Source organism: Pan troglodytes, chromosome 6 (assembly GCF_028858775.2).
Source record: "Pan troglodytes isolate AG18354 chromosome 6, NHGRI_mPanTro3-v2.0_pri, whole genome shotgun sequence".
Classification (NCBI taxonomy): Eukaryota; Metazoa; Chordata; class Mammalia; order Primates; family Hominidae; genus Pan; species Pan troglodytes.
The window spans coordinates 170,724,018-170,748,205 of record NC_072404.2 but is presented as its reverse complement, the minus strand read 5'-3'; the positions used below and the strand labels follow the sequence as shown (position 1 = coordinate 170,748,205).

Genomic DNA, 24,188 nt, shown 5'->3' with positions numbered 1-24,188 from the left:
TTGACTACTGCTAACTTGTGCATCTTTGAAGCTTAGTGTCCTCCCACAGAATTCGTATCTGCTACTTAAAGATACAGGCTCATGTTTTGGACAAAAAAAAGACTATGAATAATGGTTTTAAAAAGTAATTAATCATGAAAGGAAGTCTTGATTCTTATCTAGACCAAGACCAGATGGCAGGCAGAGCCCCTGTGTCCTCCCGCCCTCCTGCCTGCCCTCCTCCTTGGAAGGACAATATCCCAGTGGTTCTGGAAGCACCAGTGCAGGAGCAGCATTGCGTGGGAACTCATTAGAAATACAACTTTCTAGGCCAAGAGCGGTGGCTCACGCCTGTAATCCCAGCACTTACGGAGGCCGAGGCGGGTGGATCATGAGGTCAGGAGTTCAAGACCAGCCTGGACAATATGGTAAAACCCCGTCTCTACTAAAAATACAAAAACTAGCCGGGCGTGGTGGCACGCACCTGTAGACCCAGCTACTCGGGAGGCTGAAGCAGAAGACTCAGTTGAACCTGGGAGGCGGTGGTTGCTGTGAGCCAAGATTGTGCTACTGCACTCCAGCTTAGGCAACAAAGCGAGACTCTGTCTCAAAAACAAAACAAAAAAAATACAACTTTTTTGGGCTCTACCCTATATCTAATCAATCAGAGAAGCTGGGAGTAGGTCCCAAAATCTGTGTTTTAACAAGTCCTCTGAGATTCTAACGCTCACTCAAATTTGGAATCACTGCTTTATTCCTTGCAGTGGACATTGAAAAACACTGTATAATGAGGGGTAGGGTCGCTATTAAAAATCTCCGTGAATCAGCAGCAGTCTGTAGTAGACCTTTCACACAGCAAGCTTTGCTCAGAGTGATTATTTCTACAAATGAGTCAACTTGTCTCATTAAAGTCAGAGGAACTGCAGAAAACACAAAAAAAGATAGCTATGAAGACACTAAAAGGTACAAAATATAAACCAGTCTTGTCCAGAATTCGCCCTGACAACCTCAGGGTCTTGGGAAGGGTCAACCTGGCCCCATAGCTACCATCCCCATGCCACCTTTTCAAGACGAGCCAGGAACCACAGTAGGTACAAGAGCAGCTCTAGGCCACTGACTCAAAAAAAAAATTTTTTTTAAATTATCTTAAACATTTTATTCAAGCATTTTAAATCCATAAACAGCAATGATTTTAAAGAATGAGTTTTACAGTACCATAAACAGCACTCACTCCAAAGTCCAGCCCACTCTCCGGATGGCAGCCGCAATTACCTAGTCAACCTTCTTTGCCTACTTTGATTAATTACAGCAATACTATGGAGGAAGTTGAAATGAGAGTGAAGGAGGATGGGAGACAGGCAAAAAAGTTACCCAAAGTTTCTGGAATGTTCCTTCTCTCTCTAGTTACATCTGAGAGCCTAATAATTGTTCCTTCTTTCCTTTCAGTTTTGAAACGTAATCGTCCAGATTCTTCATCATCTTCTTCTTCTTCATCTGATTCTTCTTTGATGTCCTTTTGAAGTTCCAATGTTTCCATACCTCCCTATATTGCAGACACACAAGGCAAAAAAAGGACAGTAAGTTCATATTCTTTTGAATTAAATATTAAAGAATGCTAAAATATTTAATTGTTTATATTTAAGATGTAAAAAATACTGCAAAATGTCCTGTTAAAAGGCCACATGAAATCCTAAGCTGACTCCAGGAGAAAATAACCTTAAACATTAACAGTTAATGTTCAAAAAAAAAAAAAAAAAAAAAAAGGTCAAATTCTTGCTTGCAATTAATAGACAAAGTCCTACACATCATTGCTGCTTACACGTCTGAAAATAAACAAATTCCAAAAATTCCTGCTGGACTTATTGCTTTGAGTTTAATACAGATCATAGTGAAATTCAATGTATTAATTAAACTAACACTAAAGTTCTATGAGTTTATTGTAACTTAAAAGCTCAACATTTTATAACTCTGACCCCACCTACCTTCCCCTTCACTGCCAGACAAGCAGTCCAAATGTGCCGTTGTACTGATGTAGCCTCCAAAATCCTTTCATCATTTCTCACTCCTTTTTACTTCAATCTCACTGTCTAGAGTTAATTTATCACTATCTTTGACTGAGACTACTGAAAAGGAGAAACTTTTTTTCTTCAGTCATGTCGTCACACTAAAACCAGCTTTTATCTGAAATTTTATTATATCAGTATTCCCTACAAAAATTTTCCCTAACCCCAGCCCAAATTAAAAGTAATTTCTTTGTGGACAATTCTTACTGCCAAGTATCACTCATGTTCCTAGTGAAAGAATCACCTCTCACCTCAGATCAGTCTCTGTGACCCACTCTTAGACATAAAATAAGTACCTACAGAGAGCAAGGTTAATTTAGATACTTTTTATCAATGTAAGGAGAATATATTTGCTCCTTTAGTCTCATGATTTGTAATATGTAAATGTTATTTACTCTTAATAGAAGTAACAGTGAACTTTATTAGAAAATGCACAAGAAAAAAATGAAAACAAACCAATGACACAATCATTTTATATTCTTGCCTTTTTCAGTATTTTCTGTGTAAAAAGATCAACTACAAATGCACACTCTACTATAAATCCTCCCAGTGGAAAAAGATCTTCCGGAGTGCAAATGCCTGAACAGCAGGAGATGACAGTAAACTACAACTTTCACCTTAAGCCTGACAATTAAAATACCCCCACTCAGTATGCTGACATCCAGCATACCGTAGAATTTTAAAGTACCAAAATCTCAGGATTTTTGCTGGTTTGATACCATTATTTCTGTACTACTGAGTTTTTGAAATTAGAATGGATGCCTGCAAGGTACGTGCTGCACCACACTTTCCAACAGAACCAAAGCCAGCTTCCTTAGGACGTCTCTTCTCCGCTCCCATGATGCTCTAGAGCAGCACTTCTCCAATTCAATGCCCAGTCATCAGTGGGAATCATGTTGAAAAGCAGATTCTGACTCAGCCGATTCAGGGTGGGGCCTGGGGTTCTGCATTTCTAACAAGCTCCCAGGTGACGCCAACATTTCAGGTCCACAGACTACACTGAGTAGAGTAGCAAGGCCAAAAGGGAGGCAATGAAATCACTACCAACAAAGCAAAGATTCTACAAAATCATCTTCAATTCAACTATTAACAACTGTAAGCACAGTTCAAAGACTTTCCAAACAAGTTTAATGTAAAACAAGACAGCACGGAAATTAATATAGCTTATTCTGCATCCAAATCTCCATCTAAGAAATCTAAAGAGGATAAAGATGAGTTGAAAATTGTTTCTTCCTAGATATTTACCCTAGAGAAATGATACCTTATGTTCAAATAGACCTATAGGAAAATGTTTATTCTATTCAGGATCACTACAACTGGAAACACTTAAATGTCCTTCAATGAATGAATGGATAAACTCTTGTACATCCAAACCACAGAATGCTACTTTGCAATAAAATGGAATGGCCTATTGACATAACAGGGATAAAACCATAAAGGCATCATTATACTGAGTAAAACAAGTCAATCTCAAAAGGTTATACACTGCAATGATTCCATTTATATGATATTCTCCAAGGAACAAAATTACACTGGTAACCAGTGGTTAGGAAAGAAGGAAAGGTATGGCCACAAAAGGATAGTACAAGGAATATTTTTGAGTGATGGAACCATCCTAGAATGCAAACTTCTGGTCCAAATCTTGGGGCTCAGTTAATCCTTGAACTACATCAAAGATTAGGGAAACTAAACTGACAAACCGCCAAACACGGCTGATACCACTTGCTTAACTGCAGACCATTTGACAACATTCACTAAGCTAGACTTAATTCTTCAGCCTCTTATTCTAAATACGGGGCTTAAAAAATCCATCTCCCTTGACCATATGGTTTAGAAAATTAACCTCTCTGCCAAAACGTTGACCTCCTGTATAATTTTTTTATTCCCTGAGATGGAGTCTTGCTCTGTTGCCCAGGCTGGAGTGCAGTGGTGCGATCTCAGCTCACGACAACCTCTGCCTCCCAGGTTCAAGCAATTCTCCTGCTTCAGCCTCCCGAGTAGCTGAGATTACAGGCGTCCACCACCACGCCAGGCTAATTTTTGTATTTTTAGTAGAGACGGGGTATCACTATGTTGGTCAGGCTGGTCTCGAAATCCTGACCTCGTGATTTACCCGCCTCGGCCTCCCAAAGTGCTGGGATTACAGGCCTGAGCCACCACGCCTGGCCTTCTGTATAATTTTTAACAAATATTACCTAGTATATGCCATTGACAAGCTACATTCCACTGATGGGTAGTGTGCTGCTACAATATAAAAATCAAACTATCCTAAGATTATGTTGTGTAAACATTTAAATGTGCATGTAAATCTTTCATTTCACTACAGACATTGACAAAAATAGTCAAAGGTTTGATTTTTAGTTACTGATTTATTGTGAAAACCTGAAAGATTTATTTTTAATCCTTAATACAGACTGCATATGAAAATCACCATCAAAGTACTTAAAAAAACAGAGAGGTCCACTTAGGCTTTATTTCGTAAATGTAGAAAGAACTGGAAAAGCAAAGAGGGAACAATACTCAGACTTGTATATATTTTGAAGTTCTCCAGCTAATTCTGAAATGAAACTATGATCTCAGTGTTCTGAAAGAAAATTCAATATTCTATCCCAAAATCTAAACAGAAACAATGGGTAGTTCTCTGAAACACATACACCACACACACACACACACACACACACACACACACACACACAAATCTATATATAGAGAGAGAGAGTGCGAAAGAGAAAACATTGCTTACAAAAAGCTCACTAAGTTTTTAATGCTTATTGATAGAATTATTGATACATCATCAAATAAAAATGAAAGTCTTTCTACCAACAGTGAAAATTTATGGGTTGGAAAGACTAAGCAAACTGCGCAAAAATTAGAAGAAAAAGAATTACAGACCAGTGTCCTTCATTAATACAGAAACAAAATCTTTTTTAAAAGTAAAAGTACACAGAATCTCACCAAATATAAAAAGGATAATACATCACAACCAAGTGGGGTTTATCCAGAAACATGAGGTTAACACTCAAAAATCAGTCAAATCTTACCTGAAGAATCCCAAATCTATGGAGATACTCCTCGTCCTCCTCCTCCAGGCGGTGGGGCTTAAGTTGCTTTCCTCCCCTCTCCCCAGAACCCCATCCCCTTAAGGTAGCCTACACTTAGTGACTTGTTTCCAAAGAACTGAATAAGGAAAGAGAAAGCAACATTACAATGAAGAAAACTGGCAGACACTGCCTGACCCAAATGACCAAGGTGGGCATTGCCAGGGGCGTTGTGGATGTCACGCGCCCAGTGGCACAAGGGTTCCATAGTGTTCTTTCCAAAATCCACAACCTCAAGCTAATCATGAAAAAAGCGTCAAACAAACTGAGATTGGGAGACATCGTACAGGATACTCAGCCAGCACTTCCTAAAGCTGTCAAGGTCATGAAATACAGGGAAACACTAAGAAACTGTCACACAATAAAGGGGAATGGAGAGACAACGATGGGTTATGTGGCTTGGGTCCTAGACCAGTGAGAGGCCATGAAGAGAAAAACCAGTCAAATGGAAATAAAATCTGGAACATGGTTCATCATTTTTTTAAGTTAATTTAATTCACAATAAGGAATAAAAGCCATATAATTATCTCAATAGATGCAAAAAAGAAGCATCAACAAAATTCAATACCCATTTCTGATTTTTAAGAAAATCCCAGCAAACTCAAAATAGAAAAGACCTTCTTCAATCTGATATAAAAACGTACAGCTAGCATACTTAATGATGAAATAAACATTTTCCCCCTAACATCAGGAACAGGCAAGAATGTCTGTCCTGAATGTTTGTAGTCACAGAGTACCGGAGGTCAATGATACAAAAGAAAGAAAGAAGTGGATATAGATTGAAAAGGAAGAATTTTAAAACTGTCATTATTAACAGGCAATATGATTATTAAGATGTTAGTGTCTCCCAATATGATTTAAAAACACTATCCATTCTCTATCAAAATCCTAACCAGACTTTTAAGTAGTTATTCACAAGTCCATTCCACAATTTATACAGAAATTCAAAGGACCATGAATAGCCAAAATAATTAAAGGAAGAATAAAATTAGTGGATTTACACAACATGCTTTCATGTTACAGTAATCGAGACTGTATAGTACTGATACAGGGATACAAAAACAACAGAAACAACAGAAAAGAGAACCAGAAAGAGACTAAAACCTAATTTTATTGTCAGGACAAGCACTGTGGCACTCCAAAGGGAAAGGAAAGTCATTACAACAAATAGTGGTGAACAATTAGAAAAACGTATGGAAAAAACGGAATCTCATACCACACACACACACACACACACACACACACACGCACATATTGAGATAGATCATAATCTTAACTAAAATTAATACTGTAAAGTGTCCAGAAGAAAACAAGATAATAACTTTGGAGTAAACAAAGATTTCTTAGGTCACAAAATTCTTCATACTTCAACAAAATTAAAATTTTCTGCTCATGAAAAGACACATTTAAGAAAATGAGGCCAGGCATGATAGCTCACGCCTGTAATCCCGGCACTTTGGGAGGCCAAGGCGGGCAGATCACTTGAGGTCAGGAGTTCAAGACCAGCTTGGCCAACGTGGTGAATCCCTGTCTCTACCAAAAATATAAAAAATTAGCCAGGTGTGGTGGTACGTGCCTGTAATCCCAGCTACTCAGGAGGCTGAGGCAGGAGAATCACATGAACCCAGGAGGCAGAGGGTGCAGTGAGCCGAGATCATGCCACTGCACTCCAGCCTGGGCGCCAGAGTGAGAGACTGTCTCAAAGAAAAAAAGAAAATGAAAACACAAGCCACAAACTCAGAGAAAGTATTTGTAATACAAATATGTAATATGTAATTATCTGCCAATGGAATGATACCCAGAATATACAGACAACTATCTCTATCTAGAATATATGCAGTATGTATGCATACATATTCTCCATAGAGAAGATACATGTAGAAAATACATGTATAGACAGCATATCCTATGAAAAATATATAGGATATATATATATATAGCATATATAGAAACAAATAAAAAGACAACCCACTTTTTTTTGAGTGAGAGACTAAAACTAGAAGCAAAGAAGATATACGGAAGTCCAATCGCACATGGAATGGTGCTCAACATCACTAGAGGTCAGACAAATGGAAACTAAAACCACGATGACACACTCACTAGAAGGATTAAATCAAGAGATTGGCAACATCAAATGATGAGGAACAATGGGGACTCCCCCACAGTACCGGTGGGAGTGCCAAATGGTACAGCCGCTTTGGAAAACCAATAGCAGTTTGTTATAAAAGTAAACATACCTCTAGACCGTCTCAGCAATTCCACTACTTGTTAATAACCAAGAGAAACAAAAACATACATCCACAAAAAGATGGATAATATGATCCTTTTAGTAGCTTTATTCATAATAACAAAAAAACTGGAAACAACCCAAATGTCTATCATTGGGAGAATGAACAAATGGGGTACATCCATAAAATGGAATAAATTATTAATACAAACAACTACTTGGATGAATCTCAAAAACATGCTGAGCAACAGAAGCAAGACACAGGAGCGCACACACACTATATGACTACATTTAGGTGATGTTCCAGACTAGGAAATGCCAATCTAGGTATAGAAATAAGAACGCTTTACTCTGAGGAGTCAGGACTGAACAGACAAAAACATTCTGTGTAATGGAACTGTTCCTTATCAACCAAGGGATGGTAACTTGGATGTATACATGTATCAAAACTTACTGTACACTTTACATCTATGCTTATCTCTAAGTGTAAACATTATCACCATTTCACAAGTATTTTAAATGGTGCAAATATGTTCTTAAAGCTTCTCTCATTTCTTCCTCCACACATGCCAAAACTATCTGAAAATGGCAAGTCTTTTTAAATAACTATGTTAGAAGACAATAGCATAACTAGCACTAATGTGGCCGCATAACTTAAAGGACTGATATTTAGTCTTTATAATTAGATCTAACTTGTTTCAAATATAATGATTTCTCTATATGAACCAAGGAAGAACATTAGTTAAATAAAAGGAGTCACCTAAAATAGGCTTTTCAATTAAAATTAATTAATTGCTTTTACGTTCTATAATTAAGATTCTAATATAGACCTTAACAGAGCTCCTAGAATGAAGTCATCTGGAAAACCGCAACACCCTTTCTGCCAGTCTTAAGCACTGCAGACCAAAGCGTGCGGCAACACAGATGGAGCACGACAGGATGCTCAGCAACAATGCAGATATTTAGGAAAGGGAGTCCAGGAACTAGGAAGACACCAAAACAGACGGATATGTGGCACATTAAAAATGGTACTCCTCCCTGAGGACTACACAGTTTATTTAGACTTCTAAAAAAGATGGATCACAAGCCCTCCAAAACCAAATCCTACAAAAGTTGAAAAACTAGCAACTTCTACTTCTCAGCACTTAAAACAGTATTATGCGCATGAGTTCCCAATAATTATCTCATTGACTAATATTCTACATTGCAGCCGGGAAAAAAAAAAAGCCCCAAATATTTATTGCTAGTGGAAAAGACCAGCACATCACCAGCCTCCAGGAAGGACAACTGAAAGTCCTAAGATCAAGAGCATCACAAAGAACCTGCCGTCATCACAAAAGCAAGCAACATAAACAAAGTAAACTAAAACCATCAAGGAAAGGATAAAAAAAGTAAATATACGAATACCTTTTAAAAATATTTTTCAACAGTAAATTTAAAATTAAATTATGAGATACACAGTTTAAAAGTAAAAAGTAAATAATACATCTAGCAGATGGTATAAAAAAGACAAAATACTTAATATGGATGAGCTCTTACTTTCTGCTAGAAAGATTCATACTGAAAACAACCCTTAGGAAGTTTCATGTGAGAGTGTTAACAGCAAAAAAAGAAAAAAAATCACAAGAGTGAAACAAATGCAACTTCTAGCTCTTTGCCTTCCAAATTCAAGGGTCGGCGTTTAACCACCTTATGTTTCCCTGTCTTTTCATATTTAAAATGGAAAAAGAATGTTTCTTTACTTATAAAAGTTATTTTGTTTACAGCAAAAAAAATTTTTTAATCAGAAAATATTGGAATACAAAGACTACATAATTCCACCATTTAGTAGTAACCATTATTACCATTTCCATCTGTAACTACATAGACTTTTTTTTTTTTTTTTGAGAATTACACACACATATTTAGATTTGCAGTTACAGGGGGAGCTGAAGGGAAGAATTCTATCATCTTGCTCTTTACACTTAATGCATCACGAGCACCTTTCCAAGTCAAACAGAACTAAGACAACACTTGGTATACTGCATTACACTTTAAGGTTAGGCCATGATTTAGTCTTTTATACATTGGTTCCATTTATTTTCAATGCTGCAAACAAATACTTGATACATATACCTTTGAACACAGATTAATTCTTTTGGATAAATTTGTTGAAGTGGAATCGTTGAGTCCAAGGACAAGAGCTTTAAAGCTTTTAATACTGTCAAGAACGGTGAAGAGTATAAGATTTTACTCTACTTGCAAGCTAACAAGTTAGTTGGCCACCATTTCACGGAAGCTGTAAGAAAGCTAAGACTCTTCTTCAGAAATAAGGAGACTAGGAGAATGTTATCTGTATCACTAGCAGTAGCATTCTGCACCAGCTCCAAGAGGCCCCACTCCCAACTGGGCCGTGTGAAGAGAGCCAGGTGACCCTGCACACATAGGAGGTTGTGTTACAGGAAGGACTTCTCTGCACAGGAAACCCTGAATGTGTCACAATGGGCAGTGAGCAAGCCTGTCCTTGACTCCAGAGGAAGACACTGCATCTGTAGCTGTCTGCTACACCAGAATCCTCTAAAAGATATTCCGGAACAAAGGACAGGCAGTGATTTGCTCGCTTTGCTCACAAAACCTGCAGCTAAATGAAGGACCCTCAGAAAACTGTCTCCTGACAATGTTTCCAAAACGCTCCCTCAAGTGAATCAGACTACATCTGATCAATAATTCTGAGGTCTGTTAATATTAAAGTAGGTTAAAATTCTCCATTTCCTTTTAATTTTTACTGAATATATTTTCATACACCTATTGTTCATTTGCTTAATCAAGTCCTGAATTACCGTCCCACATTATTTGTCCTTCTTTTTCTCCCTCCTCCCCCACACAAGAGACACTGAAAATCAAAGGAAAAAAAAAATTTTTTTTTTTTTTTTGGACAGAGGGTCTCACTCTGTCACCCAAACTGGAGGGCAGTGGCGCAATCACAGCTCACTGCAACCTCCACCTCCTGGGCTCAAGTGATCCTCCAACCTCAGCCTCCTGAGTAGCTGGGACCACAGGTGTGTGCCACCACACCTAGCTAATTTCTTGTATTTTTGGTAGAGATGGGGCTTTGCCATGTTGCCCATGTTGGTCTCCTGAGCTCAAGTGACCCGTCCACCTAGGCCTCCCAAAGTGCTGGGATTACAGGCATAAGACACAGCACCCAGCCAGGTCACCATTTTTTATAGTAGCCCTCTTTTGTTTTAATATATTAATGAGGACTGTCCAGGAACTGAAGTTAAAAACACCTAGAACTAGAAGGCACTTGCAGAAGGTACCCAGGCAATGATAATACTTGTTAACATTCTTATTCTTTAACTGCCTTGTAATAAAAGTTTACGTAACCATCATTTGAAAACTGAAATCTACAAAACCTTTCCCTATTTTAAGATATGCTACAAATATTATAGAGTATCAGGGAAGAATAAAGAAAATATTGTTATCTAAAAACTAAAATAAATTACAAGGAAAAACAAACAATAAAATTAGTTTTCCAACTTCAAAATACCACAAACATCCAAGCTAAATGAGGAAGTTCGAACCCATCGCAAAGAAGCTAAAAACCTTGAAAAAAGATTAGACGAATGGCTAACTAGAATAACCAGTGTAGAGAAGTCCTTAAATGACCTGATGGAGCTGAAAACCATGGCACGAGAACTACGTGATGACTGCACAAGCTTCAGTAGCCAATTCGATCAACTGGAAGAAAGGGTATCAGTGACTGGAGATCAAATGAATGAAATGAAGCCAGAAGAGAAGTTTAGAGAAAAAAGAGTAAAAAGAAACGAACAAAGCCTCCAAGAAATATGGGACTATGTGAAAAGACCAAATCTACGTCTGATTGGTGTACCTCAAAGTGACTGGGAGAATGGAACCAAGTTGGAAAACACTCTGCAGGGTATTATCCAGGAGAGCTTCCCCAATCTAGCAAGGCAGGCCAACATTCACATTCAGGAAATACAGAGAATGCCACAAAGATACACCTCGAGAAGAGCCACTCCAAGACACATAATTGTCAGATTCACCAAAGTTGAAATGAAGGAAAAAATGTTAAGGGTAGCCAGAGAGAAAGGTCGGGTTACCCACAAAGGGAAGCCCATCAGACTAACAGCGGATATCTCAGCAGAAACTCTACATACAAGCCAGAAGAGAGTGGGGGCCAATATTCAACATTCTTAAAAAAAAGAATTTTCAACTCAGAATTTCATATCCAGCCAAACTAAACTTCATAAGTGAAGGAGAAATAAAATTCTTTACAGACAAGCAAATGCTGAGAGATTTTGTCACAACCAGGCCTGCCCTACAAGAGTTCCTGAAGAAAGCACTAAATGTGGAAAGGAACAACCGGTACCAGCCACTGCAAAAACATGCCAAATTGTAAAGACCATCGATGCTAGGAAGAAACTGCATCAAATAACGAGCAAAATAACCAGCTAACATCATAATGACAGGGTCAAATTCACACATAACAATATTAACATTAAATGTAAATGGGCTAAATGCTCCAGTTAAAAGACACAGACTGGCAAACGGGATAGAGTCAAGACCCCTCACTGTGCTATATTCAGGAAACCCATCTCACGTGCAGAGACACATATAGGCTCAAAATAAAGGGATGGAGGAAGATCTACCAAGCAAATGGAAAACAAAAAAGGCAGGGGATACAATCCTACTCTCTGATAAAACAGATTTTAAACCAAAAAAGATCAAAAGAGACAAGGGCATTACATAATGGTAAAGGGATCAATTCAACAAGAAGAGTTAACTATCCTACACATATGTGCACCCAATACAGGAGCACCCAGATTCATAAAACAAGTCCTGAGAGACCTACAAAGAGACTTAGACTCCCACACAATAATAACAGGAGACTTTAACACCCCACTGTCAACATCAGACAGATCAACAAGACAGAAAGTTAACAAGGATATCCAGGAATTGAACTCAGCTCTGCACCAAGCGGACCTAATAGACATCTACAGAACTCTCCACCCTAAATCAGCAGAATATACATTCTTCTCAGCACATCACACTTATTCCAAAATTGACCACACAGTTGGAAGTAAAGCACTCCTCAGCAAATGTAAAAGAACAGAAATTATAACAAACTGTCTCTCAGACCACAGTGCACTCAAACTAGAACTTAGGATTAAGAAACTCACTCAAAACCACTCAACTACATGGAAACTGAACAACCTGCTCCTGACTGACTACTAGGTACGTAACAAAATGAAGGCAGAAATAAAGATGTTCTTTGAAACCTATGAGAACAAAGACACAACATACCAGAATCTCTGGGACACATTTAAAGCAGTGTGTAGAGGGAAATTTATAGCATTAAATGCCCACAAGAGAAAGCAGGAAAGATCTAAAATTGACACCCTAACATCACAATTAAAAGAACTTGAGAAGCAAGAGCAAACACATTCAAAAGCTAGCAGAAGGCAAGAAACAACTAAGATCAGAGCAGAACTGAAGGAGATAGAGACACAAAAAACCCTTCAAAAAATCAATGAATCCAGGAGCTCGTTTTTTGAAAAGATCAACAAAATTGATAGACCGCTAGCAACACTAATAAAGAAGAAAAGAGAGAAGAATCAAACAGACGCAATAAAAAATGATAAAGCGGATATCACCACCAACCCCACAGAAATACAAACTACCATCAGAGAATACTACAAACACCTCTACGCAAATAAACTAGAAAATCTAGAAGAAATGGATAAATTCCGGGACACATACACACTCCCAAGACTAAACCAGGAAGAAATTGAATCCCTGAATAGACCAATAACAGGCTCTGAAATTGAGGCAATAATTAATAGCCTACCAACCAAAAAAAGTCCAGGACCAGATGGACTCACAGACGAATTCTACCAGAGGTACAAGGAGGAGCTGGTACCATTACTTCTGAAACTATTCCAATCAATAGAAAAAGAGGGAATCCTCCCTAACTCATTTTATGAGGCCAGCATCATCCTGATACCAAAGCCTGGCAGAGACACAACAAAAAAGAATTTTAGACCAATATCCCTGATGAACACTGATGCAAAAATCCTCAATAAAATACTGGCAAACTGAATCCAGCAGCACATCAAAAAGCTTATCCACCATGATCAAGTGGGCTTCATCCCTGGGATGCAAGGCTGATTCAACATACGCAAATTAATAAACGTAATCCAGCATATAAACAGAACCAAAGACAAAAACCACATGATTATCTCAATAGATGCAGAAAAGGCCTTCAACAAAATTTAACAGCCCTTCATGCTAAAAACTCTCAATAAATTAGGTATTGATGGGACGTATCTCAAAATAATACGAGCTATTTATGACAAACCCACAGCCAATATCATACTGAATGGGCAAAAACTGGAAGCATTCCCTTTGAAAACTGGCACAAGACAGGGATGCCCTCTCTCACCACTCCTATTGAACACAGTGTTTGAGATTCTGGCCAGGGCAATCAGGCAGGAGAAAGAAATAAAGGATATTCAATTAGGAAAAGAGGAAGTCAAATTGTCCCTGTTTGCAGATGATATGACTGTATATTTAGAAAACCCCATCGTCTCAGCCCAAAATCTCCTTAAGCTGATAAGCAACTTCAGCAAAGTCTTAGGATACAAAATCAATGTGCAAAAATCACGAGCATTCTTATACACCAATAAAAGACAAACAGAGGGCCAAATCATGAGGGAACTCCCATTCACAATTGCTTCAAAGAGAATAAAATACCTAGGAATCCAACTTACAAGGGATGCGAAGGACCTCTTCAAGGAGAACTACAAACCACTGCTCAATGAAATAAAAGAGGACACAAACAAATGGAAGAACATTCCATGCTCATGGATAGGAAGAATCAATATCGCGAAAATGGCCATACTGTCCAAGGTAATTTACAGATTCAATGCCATCCCCATCAAGCTGCCAATGACTTTCTTCACAGAATTGGAAAAAACTACTTTCAAGTTCATATGGAACCAAAAAGGGTCCCACATTGCCAAGACAATCCTAAGCCGAAAAAACAAAGCTGGAGGCATCATGCTACCTGACTTCAAACTATACTACAAGGCTACAGTAACCAAAACAGCATGGTACTGGTACCAAAACAGAGATACAGACAAATGGAACAGAACAGAGCCCTCAAATTAATACCACACATCTACAACCATCTGATCTTTGACAAACCTGACAAAAACAAGAAATGGGGAAAGGATTCCCTATTTAATAAATGGTGCTGGGAAAACTGGCTAGCCATATGTAGAAAGCTAAAACTGGATCCCTTCCTTACACCTTCTACAAAAATTAATTCAAGATGGATTAAAGACTTACATGTTAGACCTAAAACCATAAAAACCCTAGAAGAAAACCTAGGCAATACCATTCAGGACATAGGCATGGGCAAAGGACTTCATGTCTAAAACACCAAAAGAAATGGCAACAAAAGCCAAAATTGACAAATGGGATCTAATTAAAGTACAGAGCTTCTGCACAGCAAAGGAAACTACCATCAGAGTGAACAGGCAACCTATAGAATGGGAGAAAATTTTTGCAATCTACTCATCTGACAAAGGGCTAATATTCAGAATCTACAATGAACTCAAACAAATTCACAAGCAAAAAACAACCCCATCAAAAAGTGGGTGAAGGATATGAACAAACACTTCTCAAAAGAAGACATTTATGCAGCCAACAGACACATGAAAAAATGCTCATTATCATTGGCCATCAGAGAAATGCAAATCAAAACCACAATGAGATACCATCTCATGCCAGTTAGAATGGCAATCATTAAAAAGTCAAGAAACAACAGGTGCTGGAGAGGATGTGGACAAATAGGAACACTTTTACACTGTTGGTGGGACTGTAAACTAGTTCAACCATTGTGGAACACAGTGTGGCAACTCCTCAAGGATCTAGAACCAGAAATACCATTTGACCCAGCAATTCCATTACTGGGTATATACCCAAAGGATTATAAATCATGCTGCTATAAAGACACATGCACATGTATGTTTACTGAGGAACTATTCACAATAGCAAAGACTTGGTACCAACCCAAATGTCCATCAATGACAGACTGGATTAAGAAAACGTGGCACATATACACCATGGAATACCATGCAGCCATAAAAAAGGACGAGTTCATGTCTTTTGCAGGGACATGGATGAAGCTGGAAACCATCATTCTCAGCAAACTATCTCAAGGACAAAAAACCAAACACTGCATGTTCTCACTCATAGGTGGGAACTGAACAATGAGAACACTTGGACACAGGAAGGGGAGTATCACACACCAGGGCCTGTCATGGGGTGGCGGGAGCGGGGAGGGACAGCATTAGGAGATATACCTAATGTAAACGACGAGTTAATGGGTGCAGCACACCAACATGGTGCATGTATACATATGTAACAAACCTGCACGTTGTGCACATGTACCCTAGAACTTAAAGTATAATTTAAAAAAAAAAAGAAAAAAAATACCACAAACAAAAAAGACATGGAATTAACAGGCACCGAATTCCTTGGTTTCTCTCTCAACTATTTACCACCTGGAATGATCTCCATGCAGTGTTCCGTCTACTTCTCTCTCCTTTACTGGCTACTTAGATTTTTCTCAGATGTCTTCTGCCTAAATTACCCCTTTTCAGGTTTAACCTAGCCTGGTGCTAGCTTTGTAATAAAGAGTGCTACAGAATACAGTGATGAACAAGACACACCTAACCTCTACTCTCTGCACACTTTTAATATCTTCTTTAGCTTTGTCTTAGTTCTTGGACATTCTTCTACAACTGGAGAATCTGGGTAAGAGTTCTTTGTATTATTCTGTCCTTTCTCTAAGTTTCAAATTATTTCAAATAGCGAGCGAGAAAGAGAGAGAGAAGAAAGCACACACACAAAAAATCAAATTTAGTTTGGTGGAGGGGGAGAAAGGGTATGTGCAAGAAGTACTTCCGTTTTGTAATGTGCACAGCATACACATTCATAGACTGTCATAGTATTATTCATACTGGGGGGAAAAGGGTAAAGTAAATGTTTTCTGGACTGAGTGTCTAAATCCTTGAAATAACACCTAAAGTAAATGGCCTAAGCCAGTAAATATCAGTTTTCACGGCCTCCTGACAAAAGATGAAAACTGTATTAAGAAAAACTCTTGTGAAATTCTCAGGCTGAAGAATGATTTGTGGCTTGCATGTCTGGCCCACAGCAGCTAGTTCTGGGGTAAGAGAACAGCAACTATTTAACTCTATGCCTCACCCCACCTTTCTCAGTACAAATGCAATCTATCTTTCAAGACCTACCTCAGAGTTCAGAGGTTCACCTCCTTCCATAAAGCCTTGTTGACCACGAACCTCTCTCCCCACGGGGTTTCCTCGGTGAGCTCCTAGCACTGTCTCTGAGCCTCTCTTGGGAGGTTTTACTTTTGTTTTCCCATCACAGGTATTTACAGGTCTTTTTTCTCTCCTATATTAGACTCCAATTTCCTTGAAAGCAGGAATCAAGCTTCATCATCCTTACTTCTTCAACACTAAAAATGCACCTAATTACAGAAACCTTGCAGTATTTGTTGAATGGTCCAAATTAACTGTTACTAATTAAAAAGAATTACAGCACTGCTTTCAAAGCACTAACATATACATCACATTTCTGAACTATTTCCACCCACATCCCCACAAAACATTTACAACACTCTAACACTTAAAGGGCACCTGCTATGCCGAAATCACAGCACACCAGAACTCACTTCCCAAGGAGCCTAGAAAGTTCAAGTTTTTCACTATACACTCACAGTTCAAAGATACGTATCGACTTTCGCTAATGCTAAAAAGATGCTCATTTTAAGTCTGGTGGGGGAAACAGCAAACTTTTTACTCTTTTTAAAAGATGAACAAATACCTCTTCAGTTGCAGGAGCAACCTGGGCATCAGTAATCTCATCTAATTCATCTTCAGCCACACAGTCTTCCTGCTCTCGCAGCCCTTGTTGCCCACCATAAGCCTGCAAGTATTCTTCATCCTAACAGCCATTAAAGAGAAAACAAGTTTTTCTCATACAGCTTTGGCGTGGTTTTTTACGCACTTTTCGTCTTTATGATTCATGCTTAATAATTGTAGAAAGTTTTACTATGGTGATTAGCTGACTGAGCACAAAGCACCAGGCCCAGAAACAGAGGGGAACCTCCTCTGCGTGTTAATGCAAACAAAGCATATCATGCTGGCCCAGCCACCAGAGCGAGTGCCGTGGGCTCTGCTTCAAACTCCAAGTGCCCTGTCACACAGCTCCTCTGCAAATCAACAGCACGGAAGAGTCACCTTCAAAAGACATGGTTTATGTGCTCTCAAAAAGGAGCTCAGCAGCAGGAGGGGGCTGAAATCAGGCCCAACTCTATTTTTGCGGCAATGTAAGACAACAAAAGTGTCAGCAATTAAACAGAGGAGCTTTTTAAAAATCGTGATTAGTATGTTTCTCCATTAGGCCCCCTTCTCAAATGAGAGAAAGATTCCAGGTGTTGTATGAAACTTAAGGGGCGTATTAGCAAGCAAGCATCTCTTCTGGGTAGATGGAAGAAAGCAGGCAAGCTGGCTGGAGGCGACCGCAACTGCAGAGAAGAAAAAAGGGCTTCTGGTATTGCTAACAAGTGACAGCGCCTGATCCTACTCGGTGGAGCTAGACTTCCCAGGGTCCCAGCCTGCTTGCTAAAAAATGAACAGTCAAATGGTTCCAAAGCAGACAACCTCAAAGAGTGAACAACCTACAGAAATTTAACAACCTACTATATGGTACATGACAGTCTCATCTAGAACCCCCAAATAAAGCAGCTGTATTTAAGGTGACAAACCACCTTAGTTCCCACGATTCTCTCAAGACAATCTGAACACAACGCATTTTATTTTCCAGAAAAAACTGTTAGCGTCCTATCAGAATAACAATTATCACTACCCATGAATCACGGGCAGCAAGACATTCAGATTCCAAATAAAGTCAAATAAATGATGCTAATCCAAATCTTCAGCCAGTGTACGATGCAGTACAGTCCACATCCCTGGATTCTCGCTGGGAAACAAACATCTGCTACCCGTGACATAAAATGTCAACCTGAAATTGTTTTTACAGAACAATAAAATCTTAATCTATGTTAACTTTAAAGGCCTTAAATAAACTGATTGCACTTAAAGGTAGAAGTCACTCAACCATTTTCTAATATTTTGTTGACTAAACCAATATACACTCCTTACTAATATAATGAGCACACATTTTCAAATGAAATCACAATTCACTCTCAAGAACAGCACCAGCAACATTCACAGGAAAGAACAGCAGAGCTGTGCGTCCAGCTTTATTGATGTCTCTGGACCTCGCTTTCTTCATAGGGAACAGCAAACCCTCCCACTGTACATTCTGGGGTTTCATGATTCTACTCCCTGTTATGCACCAAAGCCCCTCCATGTGGCTTTACAGGTAGATTCCAACAGATCCACATTTCAGAGTTCAAGTCTTAGAGTGGGGGTTAACAACCCAAGGGAGAACAAAAATCACAGTTATACAAGTCATTTAATAAACTAAAATGCCATTGGGGTACACAGAGACACAATCTGCTCATGTGTTCATTAGTCTAATGGTGAATAAATCATCTGGGCTTCAGTGACAGCCTCCGAAGACAGAGAGAGGCTCCCATTGCCGAGCAAGATAAGAGTACCTCACAATTTAATTCTCTGTGTATCTCCTCCTGTCCAAGGAAGTGGCCATTTCAGATCATTCAGATGTTACCACTGTGATCATCATAAAGCAAGAAAAGAATGACCATGGCTAGAACACATATATCAAGATGAACTGACAGTGCTCACAGAGAGACATTTAACTACTACTGCTCAACTTTAAACTTTACAACTCTCTGTGAAAACATCAGAACACTTTCAGAATTTCTAAGTTTTTTTTTTTTTTACTTCAAGACTTTAATTCTGAAAAAAAATTCATTTTAATGTGGAAGAGTACCATGAGTATTATTAAATTGCCACATTTTCTTCAACACCTGAATCTTAGACCACAAGATGTTGGATAATTAAGTTGGACTTTATTACAACTGGGGCCTATGTGTAATCTCAAGTTTGACAATGGAATACCAGAGAGGGAAATTCCTCACTTGGAAATTCTCTTCACAACAAACTCTGCAAGAACACCAAAGTGAAAGAGACCTCCTGTGTGGCTGTGCACATGCATTCTATCAGGCACCTTCCACGCTATGATCTGTGCCGCCTAGTACTAAGTTCACAGGCAGGGCCAATGTTCATGACACGGTTTAGCAATATTTGCGTCCGCAGTGCTTAGACATCAGTAAAGACTTGTTGGACTGCTGAACTTACAGGAGGAAAGAACCCAGGACGATTAGCCAATCATCTTACTTTACTGATGAGTAACAGAAATAATAAAATACTCTAACTAGGCAATAACTAGGCACAATTCTAAAAGATCTTGGTTTAATTTTCAAAAAGCATTTTAAATTACAGTGTCTAACTTTAAGAGCATACAAACACACCAGTAAAGCAGAAGGCACGTGCCTACATTAGCGAAGGATTACTAGAACAAATTATTACAGGGTTATGGAAATAACAAGTTCCCCATGATGCCTTTTACATGATTCTATTTACCAAAACTACAAACATTTCTCATTACTGTATCTACCAAAGAGCAAATATTAACCAAAAAAAATTAAATCTTAAAACTACTGAGGGCCAGGCACCGTGGCTCATGCCTGTAATCCCAGCACTTTGGGAGGACGAGGCGGGCGGATAACTTGAGGTCAAGAGTTCGAGATCAGCTTGGGCAACATGGGGAAACCCCATCTCTACTAAAAGTACAAAAATCAGCCAGGCATGATGGTGGGTGCCTGTAATCTCAGCTACTCAGGAGGATGAGGCAGGAGAATTGTTTGAACCCAGAAGGTGGAGGTTGCAGTGAGTGGAGATCGCACCACTGCACTCCAGCCTGGGCGACAAACCAAGAGTCCGTCTAGAAAAAAAAAAAAAAAACTACTGAGACACCTAAATACAATCATGACTGGAACTAAATATTCAAAGGTTCCACATAAACAATTAATCCTTTTCAAAATTACTCATACGCATGACCACAATTCAGCAACTTCTAAACTATTTTTTTGAAACGAAAGCTTCCTCCGAATGAAGATGTAAATACAGAAAAGCAAAGCTACTCCCATTGCAAATGGGCTCTTTAAGGCCCCAATTTTGCATACTTCTGTCACCATCCCAACAGCCCCATTCACTCGGCCCCCACAGTGTTCCCAAAAACCCTAAGATTCTACTACAGCTACTGAGATCACATCCTTCCCTCATAAATTTCGTTACATGCTTATTTTAAAAAACAAATCTCTTTTGATAATGAGTCATTTAAAGGTGAGAATCTTACACTAGTACATTTTTTCTTTCTTGTTGGTTCAACTTTGAAAAAAAAAACTACCTACCAAAATCATCTTTCTGAAATAAAAAATCAGCACAATCTTGCTTCCTGATTATAGATAACGAATTATATGTGACATTTCCTAAACTAACCTCCAATCTCTTTATTCAGGTTTAGACAGTTCTCATCTACAAAAAGGATGAATGAACAGGACATCAATCACTCTGGAATATTAGCACCTTAAAGATGTCTTTAGCAGGTCAATAATCTTTTCACCTTAGAAGGACTTTATCAGATCTTGTCTAAAGCCTGGATAAAAGCTCTGCATTAAGTACTCCTAACAATTGACAGTCTATCCCCACCACACAAAGCTGTTTTCTTCCTTAGGGTACAATCCTCAAGGTCACGATTCTTTGCAGCCTTCCAGAATGACAAAGGAGCATTACCTCTGGTCAAACAAGCTGTCAACACAAACTTTGTCATAGCTCAGATAAAGAAACTGGCAGAGAGTGATAATAAGGTCTAATTTCCCCTCCCTCCCAGGGGAGGTAAATAGATTTCAAATCAGTCTAGAAGCCTATGCATGGGAAGCCAGGTTATCTTTGGCCATACAAAGGAGAAAAGACTCACTGTAAATTCATCTAAAGGTTCATTGATCTCGATGTCTAACACTTCATCAGTGTAAAGCTGCTCCTCCTCTGGCTCTTCCACATATTCTATTTGGTCTTCTGTCAACTCAGCTTCGTGGCCTTCATACTGTCCTTCTTCCGGGTACTCTTGAGTATACAATTCTGATCCATCAGATTTGTGATAAACCAGTTCATCCTCTCCTTGTTCTTGTTCATACTCAGATTCCTGTTCTCCAGACTGGTCGTTAGTGTTGTCAGAGAGTTCAAATGATGTAACCATGCCAGATGTAGCATTCAGACTAATTGTAACACCCTGAGAACTAGAGAGGACGAAAATAAAAAAAAAAAAAGCACCCAATGAAGAGAGGAGCTCAAACTAAATCATTATATAAATAGCTGTTACAAAGATTTAAACCATGACTTATAAAAAGTTATTCCAGTTACTGACAAATGCACATTAACTCCAACAGTACTCAAAATGCTATACAGAGCCAGTGCCCTAAACCCTTAATGCATACAGCAGAGCTAACTGTGCTATATGGAGCCGGCCACAGACTGGCAATGCATATAGCCCCGCTACTTATCACCAGCTGCAGGTTATTTGACCAAAAGAATTAAATCAACCACAGATGAAACACATCTGACTGGCAAAAGTCCAAGACTGAAATCAAATAGCCTATATTTCATTCTAATTTACAAAATGAAATAGACAGAAACTGCTAAGATTTCAAAGTAAAAACAGGAGTATTATTCTATAAGGAGAAAATCAGAATCGGAATTTTAAGAACAATTTTTCTTTCTTACATCTGTGATAGAAATTATAAACTCCTGTTTAAGAAAATCAAAATATTAAAAATTTGTGTGAAAATACATTTCAGTGTTCAAATAAATAAATTTATATTAGTCACAAATATCTTTAAAAATTGTTCATAATTTCTAAGTAAAATAACAAAGGTTTTGAAACTGCAAAAAAAAATCATGTTCCACCTATTAAATCACAACAGTTAAATACCAAACAATAAGGTGCAAGATAACATTTCCCATGCAAGATCGTGCAGATAAATCTGCGTTCACACATAGCACTCAATCCGAACAAAAAATTAATACACCTCTTAGACTTCAAGATATTGTGTCTAAAAAACTTCAATGATGTATTTCTAAAAGACAATCTAGCTCAAAAGATTAAAATATAACAATGATGTGTCAAAGAATGGAATTGGGAAATTTATCTGACTGGTAGAATAATTTAAAACTTATTTTTACCTGTAAAAATTACTTTATGTTAGAAAATCTGTTACAAATCCATGGCTCAATAATAAATGGCATATATTTGTTAATTACATTTATAACAAGAGCTTGTCTACATTTTCCCGATGTTTCCTCATAAAATAAAATAAATTATTCCATCTACCAGAGTGTCTCTCTCCTCTTTTAATATAGCTTACTATATGTCAACAGAAAGACATTCATCGTATCAGTCAACTAGAGTCTAAAGTACCACCTCCCAAAGTGCCCAAAATGGTAATTCAGTAAATGATATAAATAAACTGGCTAAAATGAAAACAAATGCAGCAACATCAAACTGCAATAGTGTTAAGAGTCCCAAGCCACTGCCCTCCATCCAAATAAAGTAATTCTTTAAAAAAGCAGTATATATCCATACTAAATTTTCATAACCTGCACTGAACAGAACTCACAGAGATCATTAAATGAAAGACCTACTGATTTTTTGTTTTTTGTTTTTAAGACGGCGTTTCACTCTGTCTCCCAGGCTGGAGTGCAGTGGCACAATCTCGGCTCACTGCAACCTCCACCTCTGCGGATCAAGCGATTCTCCTGCTTCAGCCCTCCAAGTAGCTGGGACTATAGGCGTGGGCCACTACGCTTGGCTAATTTTTGTATTTTTAGTAGAGACAGGGTTTCACCATGTTAACCAGGCTGGTCTCAAACTCCTGACCTCAAGTGATCCACCTGCCTCAGCCTCCCAAAGTGCTGGGTTTATAGGCACGAGCTACAACGCCTGGCCAAGAACTACTTATTTTAAACAGCTGCTCTGTTTACAGAACATCCATATGGCTTCTACAGTTATTACTAGTATTCCATTTAGAATGTAATCATGTGTTAAAGATATAAGGCTACATTATTCAATTACATTCCATTATAATTATAAATAACAGTTCCTATCAATTTAGTTAAATAAAGAACATTTATAATGAGGTAATATTGAGTACCTGAAATTTTCTTCATCTTCATTATCACTCTGCAAAAGATCATCATTTAGCTCTTCATCTGACAAATCCGACTGATTCTAATTAAAATAAGAAATATAATTAATGTGTGTCACTTCCATAAAAAGACTTGTTAAAAAGCACAAAATTACACTGACTGAATTGTTCCTAGCCTTATATTAAAACGTTTGCCACCCGGAAGGCTTTCTGGTCACCAGTGGACAATCAAGAAATCCCACACAAGGCATGTGGATCCCTCCTGGGCTCAGCTTCAGGTGCCCAGGCAAGTTAAATGTAAAAACAGCAAGTGTAACGATCACATTTATTCTCACACAAAACAGAAAAGGTAAGAAGTCCATTGGTGGAAGCTTGCGAACAAATAATATTTCCTTATAATACACGAAAAAAGAAAGATATCCTTAAGGTACTACTAAATTTAACATGCTAATATCCAAAACCTAAAGATTTTTTAAACAACACAAAAAGTGTAATTTTAGAAATAAGATTTTAAATAACTGAATCATTAAATT

The 24,188-nt window shown here is 38.3% G+C and overlaps 1 protein-coding gene across 12 annotated transcripts in view; it reads right to left on the bottom strand.

The window, feature by feature from the left end:
- RBM33 (RNA binding motif protein 33) overlaps positions 1–24,188 on the bottom strand; it is a 136,907-nt gene that overhangs the window by 79,256 nt on the left and 33,463 nt on the right. For 6 of the 12 annotated variants that reach the window (XM_009444211.5, XM_009444217.5, XM_054655405.2 and 3 more), the window contains exons 4-7: positions 23,662–23,738; positions 21,432–21,750; positions 17,286–17,405; positions 1,351–1,522 (exon numbers count right to left, since the gene is read on the bottom strand). In XM_009444211.5, the coding sequence (XP_009442486.3) occupies positions 1,351–1,522; positions 17,286–17,405; positions 21,432–21,750; positions 23,662–23,738 (688 nt within the window). The remainder of the gene's footprint in view (positions 1–1,350; positions 1,523–17,285; positions 17,406–21,431; positions 21,751–23,661; positions 23,739–24,188) is intronic. The other 6 variants (XM_009444225.5, XM_054655404.2, XM_054655407.2 and 3 more) reach the window with 1 other exon arrangement.